Genomic DNA, 8,557 nt, shown 5'->3' with positions numbered 1-8,557 from the left:
ATGAATGCATTACTGGAGATTAAATCCAAATTTGAAATAAAAAATGGCAGGGTTTTAACTCACAACTGGACACGAGCGAAAAATAGAGCTGATTCACAAAGATTCTGCAAGAGTTTGTAATTTCAGAAGACCAAGAAAGAAGATTTTCATCAATTCTATGGTAAAACAGTGTGTTTTTCAGCTGCTAGAACCAACGAGTCGCTGATATATATGCAAATATAAAACAATGTGTCATCAGCCTAATCATGTTGAATGGAAAACAACCATATACACACCAGTCAAATGCACAAAATAAGTTATCCTCTGATAAGTTGTCTCTTTTATTAAGTTATGGACACCCCGCAAGAGAAAGAAAGAGAACCAGACAAATCAAACAACTAAATATTCAACTTAAATTTCATGCATTTTCCCCCAAATAAAATAAAATCAGGTTTTACGGCAAAGAGTTAGAAACAGTCGGCATATCAAAGGAAATCAACAAGAAAAATCACAGCTTCAATGACGCCAAGAAAGAGAGTACAAAGACAATGTGTGTGTGTGTGTGTGTGTGTGTGTGTGTGTGTGTGTGTGTATGTGTGTGTGTGTGTGTGTGCTTATAGCTTGTTCAACATCATTTTTCATCAGTTTTACTGATTTCATTTGAACGTGATGATCACAAACTAAAAGTATTATACGAATTGAGACATGAGGAAGAAACAGCATGATGAGGACTGACTGCGACACACACACACACACACACACACACACACACACACACACACACACACACGTTTCACAAGGATTGGTATGCACGTCTATTATAAAAATGCATCACAAAATCTCCAAGTGTGTGAAGACGGTGAATTACAAGAAATGAGGGAAATGAAATATGACAGAGGAAGCAAATGGGAAACACGACAACATATGGAAGACCTTTGCGTCCTAAAAATGGAAAACAGACCAAAAAAATCCCAAGCTGTGAGAACCTGAGGATGTAAAATTAACAGTTGTGTGACGAAAAGTTTGTCAAAAATGTCAAAATATAAATACACAAAATATAAAATACAACCAATACGATAGTGAGAATAGATATTTGAGTTTGCGGCCCTGTCTGGCAAGCTGTCTCCAATTTTTTAATCACAGTTGACTGTAAAAAAAAAAAGCTGATGTAACAAAAACACAATGCTGAGTCTTTTGAAATTTCATTCCTGCGTTGTCACGTCTGAGCAGCGGATAACAAGAAAACAATTTTTAAAACATTTGATTTCCGAAGGGAGTTTGGGTCCGGTGACTGGAACTCCTAAGGTTCGACGGAGGATTGCAAGTGGTCCGTTCATTATGCTAAGCTAACTAGCGTCTTTTCATCTTAATATAGCATTGATTAATTTCAGATATCATGTCCTAATCCAACACAATATGACTTCGCTCCAGTCAATGTCTCAATGAAAGGTTTACAATTTCACTCGGAAATTAATGTTGTTCGTCCACGGGAAATTTCAAAGGCAGAAAATTTGGTAAAATTTGACGGAAAATATTCAATATTTTTCCAACTGTTGTTTTGAATAACGCACATGTAAAAAAAACAACAAAAAAAATTGTTTGGACAGAGTTGGTAAAAGGTTATTTCATCGTCGAATAAACTTGTTCCTGCCATTAAAATCATGTTTAAAAATCAGTTCAAATGTGTGTTTTATTTAATCTGATTGACATCTGTTTGCTTATTTTGAAAACACAATCTTGAATGTTTTCTAAACCTGAACCTGACTCCTATCTTGGCGCCACGCGGTCGAGTGTGTGTGTGTGTGTGTGTGTGTGTGTGTGTGTGTGTGTGTGTGTGTGTGTGTGTGAGTGTCTTTGAAATTAAGTCCGGGTGTTAAATTCAAATCCCAAGTCAAGTTCTGGATCTTCACCAAAGGTCAAGGAACTTTATTATAAAATATAACTTGAACATTTTGAACTTCCTTCTGGCCAGGGGGGAGAAAATTTCGGTTTCAAATGTATTATTCTCGAGTCTGAAGCTGTAAAATGTAGACATTATGGGGTCGAGGAGCAGGAAACAGCTGGACACTGTCGGTGAAAAGTTTACATTTTTTAACAAGACTCTGCACTGAATGCTTCCGCTGGTTTCCATTTGCCTGGTTTCCATAGTAACAATACTGTCATTTTCATTATCATACCGAGATAAGCTTAGAAAATGATTTGTTCTTTTCAAACAATTCTATTTCAAACCATTGAATAGTTTCTTTTTCAATTTGGGAATTTCGGAAACGGTTACGAGAACCAAAGTGTTAAAAATGAAATGTATGTGGATTAAAGCATCTATTATATTTAAGGATGCACGTTATCATTAGTTCTGCTTTGTCATTAAACAGTGCAAAACCATTGTGATATTTATGACTAAATATGGGTCAATTCATTTCAAGCTATGTTTTTAAAACATGAAGTGTAAAGCGTTAAAAACGCAGTTGATGTTACACAGCATTAAAAGATTGTTATTGAGTGATTATTCCTCACGGATGCTACATTATGTGCCTCTTCAGTCTTTCCGTGAGAGAAAAGAGGAAAAGCTACATTTTCATTGGGACATTGAAAACATTTTCATCCACGATCTGTTTTTCTCTCACTTGGCTCCTTCAAAAAGATTTTTTTGTTTTGTAGAAACTAAGGAATGAGGATCTTTTACGGGTTAAAAGCAGTTCTTGGCTGGTTTTACGGCATCTTGGAGAAAAAGAAAGGTTCAGAGGTTTCAGAGTCTGATGAGACGCACAGAAGATAAACTAAAGTTTAATGACAAGGTGGAAAAAAACGACAAGATACGACACACACATTTGTGCTTTTTTTTTTTTTTTTTTAACCTCACAAACCCTGAGCGACCAAATTTGGGAGATGCAAAGTCTGAAAGTACTTGATCCGTTCTTTGCGACAGGATGTTTGGAAAACTTCCTTTCAAAATAAAATTTAAAGTTTAAAGTACATTAAATTGGGGAGACTAAAACTCCAATGAAAGCGTGCACGAAAGGGAATAATGATAATAAAATATAATTTACGGTCTACACTGATGGAAATGAAAAGATGATTATTTAAAGCAACAAAATCAATTTTAAGGTTGAAACGACTCAAGATGGTTGTTCAGATTTGATTTGATCTATTTTGTAGAAGTGATATTCAATTTATTCACAAGCCTGAAAACATTTCTTTCATATTCTGAGGTGAAAAAAAAAAAAAAAAAAGTTTCACATTGAAAATTCTGAGCAAAGCACGTGAGTTCCAGGTGTGCCAAGCCTGATCAAAAAATAAAAGAAGAAAACTAAAAGAATTGATCGTTTCAGGCAAGATTTTGACATCTCATCCCGGGTCGGGAAAACACACTTTTTCTTTTTTAAATTTGCCTCTTTGCTGTGACGGAAAAAAGAGACGGGAGGAGAAAGGAGCAATAAAACAGAGGAAAGAAAAGTATGCATATGTGTGTGTGTGTGTGTGTGTGTGTGTGTGACAGCTTCTTTTATGCGGCTGGAACATTTTGCTCATACACTAGCGACCAACACACACACACACACACACACACACCAAATCAATAATACAAGACCTGAGCGACTTGAGGGTGAAACAGTTAATTTTTGACTAATTTTTTGCAATTTTTCCAATAGAATTTTATTTACATTCCTATTTTTTTTATGAATTGAATTATCTTTATCATTATTTATAGCATTTATCTTGCACTGCAGGAGCTGTCATTGGACAAGAGGTTGCAAAATTCACATCCAACCATTCACTTGCTAGATTTTGGGGTTTTTGGACTTTTGGACGCAGAAAAGGCCTGTAGGAGTGGAACCAGGGACCTTCCAGCTGAAAATTCAACCCACTATGCCACCGTGCCTCCTATTTTTATGATTGTTTTAAATTGTATTGCTAATTATTACATCACCTTTCCTGGTATGATGTCACTTCCTGTTTACGAGTCCCATTGGTCTGGTTGGTTTATTGACTTGTCGTCACTTTGTCGTGATGGCGCTGATTTACGGAGGAAAAAAAAGGAAAATGAAAACAAAAACAAGAGTCAAAACAATTTACTAGAATACTAGATATTTGATTTTCAAACCAAGACTTTTTTTTTTTTTAAATCTGCAGCACAAAACAAAACAAAACAAAATCACTACACGATATCATAGATGGACGAACCGCTGACGGAGTTATATAGAAATATACGTCTCCATATGTCGTCCAGCTCTGCAAAGAGAAAACACAGCACTTCCTATTTTTTTTTTTCCCCATTAAACATTTTCTCTTGATTTTAACAAGGATGACGAAAGCAAATTCCGAGAGGGAAAACTCAAACACGAGTGAGAAAAAAACAACAACAAAAAAAAAAAAATAAATAAAAGAATAAAACAAATAAAAAGAATGCGAGTTGGCTCAGATGAAGCGGTGGGATGAGACGTGACAGTTGTTGACATGCTTTTCACTTCCGGACACCGGTGAGAGTATCCATGTAAACATACACTGAGAGTTATGTACAAGGTGTGTGTGTGTGTGTGTGTGTTGGTTCCAATGGGAAGCTCCTCCATCTTGTGCAGTAGCAGACCCATGGTTCTACCCATTGTGCGTGCACTTGTGTGTCTAAGTGTGTGTTCATCCCGATGTGTGTGTGTTTGGGGGCGGTCGTGAGGCGAGCAGGTGTGTGTCGGTGATGTTGGCCGGGGAAAAAGACGACTCCAAATTCAGCCATGAGACTTATTTACATCACCGCTCAGTGCAGGAGGGAGGAGGAGGGAGCAGAGGGCCCGCTCACTGGCGCCCCCTTGTGGACGCACGGTGTCACTGCACCCTCATTTCTTACCTCTTTGGTGAAAATCTTAGAGAATTTATTTATATCTAAATAATATATTATTTAATACTGTCATATATTATTTATTTAATATATTAAATAATATATTAGCCACCAATAAAGATATTCTGCTACTCTCGAGGATTTTTTTTTTTGAATATTTTTCTTTTTACATTATTTTTTATTTTTTTTGGAAAAAGCAAAGCACCTGTCTGTGATAAACAAGCGTTCAATTTCTAGCTGCTTTGCTGCTTCTGGGAGGAGCAAAGGAGGCTACCTCACCGGCTCTGCGGAGTTCCCTCTAAAAATGGGCCTGGGAGATACTTTGGACGAAGAGAAGCTAATGATCGATCATTTCGGAAAATTCTCGGAAATGTCAGATCGCCAGTGCACGGCCTTCTCTGTTGGCCTAAAAAATATCTGAATTGCTGAATCGCAGACTGATTTTAATTATGTTTTGTCCAAAAATACTTCAATATTACTTAATTTAATATTAAATAATTCCAAATGGTCCGTCCGCTTCCTTTCATAGCTTTTTCCTGCGCCGCGCTGCTTCCAGTCATGTATTTTCATATTAAAGCTTTTAACCAATCACATTTCAGCCATTATTTGTTGCCAGGCAGGGTCAAAGTCAAAGAAAGCCTGCAGAATCAGATTCGCAGGCGCTCTGGCAAAAAAGAAGTGCCTATGAAACTGTTGCTTCAATCGATCCGATTTTGAGTTTTGACACCAAGGCCTTCTAGAAGGCGATGGTAACGTCAGCGTGTCACACGCTCTTCGATAGTCAGAGTGCGCTAGCCAGAGCAAGCAGGCTGCATCTGTAGCGAGCTGCACATAGTTGTGTTGATATAATGGCTAATCTGTCAACTCATGACGGCTGAAGGAAGAGAAGATATGGTTGCACGTTACTAGTCAAAGGTTTTTTTCAAGAAAAGCTGGACATCGTTAAAAAGGTCGGGCTATTCCGAAGCTAGCAGCCAGCAACTGCGAGGAAAGGCATTTGTCTGTAACTTTTTTTCTGCATAATAAGAACAATTACTGAGGAGTGGATTGATAAATGGAACACCGCTGAAGGTGTGAAACGCACTGCCTGCCACTGAAGAACGCCATATTAGCGTTAAATAAAAAAATTGATTACTAGCAGGACCGGAGTAAAAAAATTGAATTCTAAATTTGTTGATGTTTTTCTTCTTAATGCTAACGTTATCAGCGGCTAACACGTTTTCCTTTGCTGACCTTATTCATTGATTGGTTTCTCTGGAAATTTTCTCAATTTGGCTGCTGAGGGTTTTTTAAAAACCATCGCTCTGCACGCCGCGGGCCTTTGGAGCAATCAGCTGGCGTTCGGTCGATCCGAGGCGCCGCCCGATTGGTTGAGAAAACACGTACCCGTCCAATCGACCAATCGCTGACAGGGATACTACTGTGACCTCAGTAAAACCCGTTATAAACACAAACATCCATTTTTAGTGGAAACTCCTCAGCTGCTGCCGAAGCGGCGGGTGATTTACGTTTCGTTTTCCCTCCGAAAGGGGCGACTTCGATTAAAATAAATAGAACTATACAGCAAAGTGCATGGAAGGAAGAGTAGAAAAATACATCTGGATTGACTCAATTTCTCTCTACAGCAACAGCTGTTTTTTTTTTTTTCTCTTTGATTGAAAAGGTGTGTGTTTGCGTGTTGGTGTTAAGTGTGTGTCTGTGTGCGTGAGTGAGCGAGAGAGAGAGAGGCCGCTATATTGTTAAACTAAATAAAATACAATGTCGCACTCTTTTTTTTTAAAACCATATAAGACATGTTACTCTTAGAAATGCGAAGACATCGTTCCTGCAAGAGTCGATCCAACTCTGGCCCCGCCCCCTGCCTGAGGCCCCGCCCCCGACTCCGCCCCCAGATCTTGACTCCGCCCCCCAACCCCCAACCAAAGACACAGCAAATCCTCTGTTGGAAGTGACCACATTTGAACAAATATTCAAAATATACAGAAAATATGGAAATATATTATATATAGATACGTAGCGAGTACGGAAGCGATGTCCAGGGCAGTTTGAACGTCCGCCGTGTCCCTCCTCATCCTCACCTGCCTCGATTCTCCCGCCGTCGCGCCTTCATCATCGTCGCCGCCGTCTTCTCCTCCTCTGTGTGATTTCTGAGATTTCAGCTCCTTAGGAAAACTATGCAAATAAAAATAAATACTATGACTCCGTCACTCCTGCCACGTAATCCCATCCGGAATATAATCTATTATCCCAACACGCTGTTCAGAAAATAGTTCCTTTGACTCTTTTTTTTTTTTTTCCCGCGTGTCTGTTTTGTCTAATTTTTTTTTTTTTTTTTTCTGTATTTTTATCCCCAAAATACTTTCTTTTTTTTTTTTTTGGTTTTGTTTAAAAAAAAAAAAAAAAAAAAGAAAAAAAAAAAAAGAAAAAGAAAAGAAAAAAAAAAAAAAAGAATTCAGTTCTTGTCGGACATTGAGAAAAATATAGACTTCTGATTGACCGGGCTCCAGATCCCCGGACCCCTCGATAGCGGAGTTGGGGGTCGGGAAGGGGGGGGAACTACCGTCGAGCATCCTCACAAGAGGGGGTTCGGAGAGAGGGCGAAAGAGAAAGAGAGGGAACGACGGTCCCACCTGGACCCCCAGGTCGCCCCACTTGCCCCCCTTTAGATTCATTTCCTAGAAACCCTCTATATGACAATACGCCTCCAGACTGGAGAACAGGATGTAAAGGAACCAGAGGCTGAAAAAGATGCCCGACGTGGCCAGTCTGTGTCCGCGGGGCCCGCCCAGCTCCCCCCCGATGTGGGCCCGCCGCCGGTACAGCAGCACCGAGATGGCCAGGAAGGCGAAGATGGTGAAGAGGGTGACGGAGAAAGCCAGCGAGCCGGCTTCCACCACGAACGGCTTCCCCTTCGTGTGCCAGTAGATGGCGGCCACGGACCAGGCCACGCCGATTCCCAGGAAGACGTTGACGGCGTTGCTGCCGGTCACGTTCCCGATGGAGGCGTCGGCGTAGGTGTCCTGCACGGCGGCCACCTTGCTGGCGAACGTGTCTGCAGGGGGATAAAGGACAGGATCGGGTTCATCCACCTGAGCTCAGTCCACACGACCGGCCGGAAATAGCGTTTAAATAGACATGGACCTTTACGGCCCTCCGATCGGTCGATCTGACGCTCTGCGATCGACAGCCGACGGGTCGAATCTGAAAATACGAGGGAAAATACGTCCCTGTCGTCGAGAGCCACGGACTCTTGACATGATCAATGAAGTCAATACAATTATGTGCTAATATTGTAGCATAAAGTTAAGGTGTATAAGGATTATTAACCTCATGATTGACGACAACATAAGGTCTTCCTATGGATGTTTTGCTAATCATAAAGGTTTTCCCTTCAAAGTTTATTGTTTATTATTATGATTTATGATTCAAATATGATATTTTTATTAATCTAGCATTACCATCACATCGGTGTTTAATATAGTCATCGTATTGAACACCAATGCGATGGTAATGCTAGATTAAAATATCGTATTTGAATCATAAATCATAATAATAAACATTAACTTTGAAGGGATGACTAAAACCTTAATATTAATATTATATATTATATTCTCTCTCTCTCTCTCTATATATATTATATATTACATTATATATAGTGTATATTATATCATAATATTAATATTAATATTAGCACATAATTGTACTGACTTCATTGATTAGATTACCTCTGCAACGTAAGTCACTATTTTA

The 8,557-nt window shown here is 39.3% G+C and overlaps 1 protein-coding gene across 8 annotated transcripts in view; it reads right to left on the bottom strand.

Moving 5' to 3' along the window:
- Nucleotides 1-296: 296 nt before the first annotated feature.
- The window catches only part of slc8a3 (solute carrier family 8 member 3), a 174,163-nt gene continuing 165,902 nt past the window's right edge, over nucleotides 297-8,557 (bottom strand). For 7 of the 8 annotated variants that reach the window (XM_086158603.1, XM_086158582.1, XM_086158562.1 and 4 more), the window contains one exon: nucleotides 297-7,859. In XM_086158603.1, the coding sequence (XP_086014729.1) occupies nucleotides 7,483-7,859 (377 nt within the window). In that variant the 3' untranslated portion in view covers nucleotides 297-7,482. The remainder of the gene's footprint in view (nucleotides 7,860-8,557) is intronic. The other variant, XR_015107034.1, reaches the window with a different exon arrangement.

Source organism: Fistularia commersonii, chromosome 1 (assembly GCF_037954325.1).
Source record: "Fistularia commersonii isolate RoL2024-O1a breed Wild chromosome 1, RoL_Fcom_v1.0, whole genome shotgun sequence".
Taxonomy (NCBI): Eukaryota; Metazoa; Chordata; class Actinopteri; order Syngnathiformes; family Fistulariidae; genus Fistularia; species Fistularia commersonii.
This window is presented reverse-complemented; position numbering and strand designations above follow the sequence as displayed.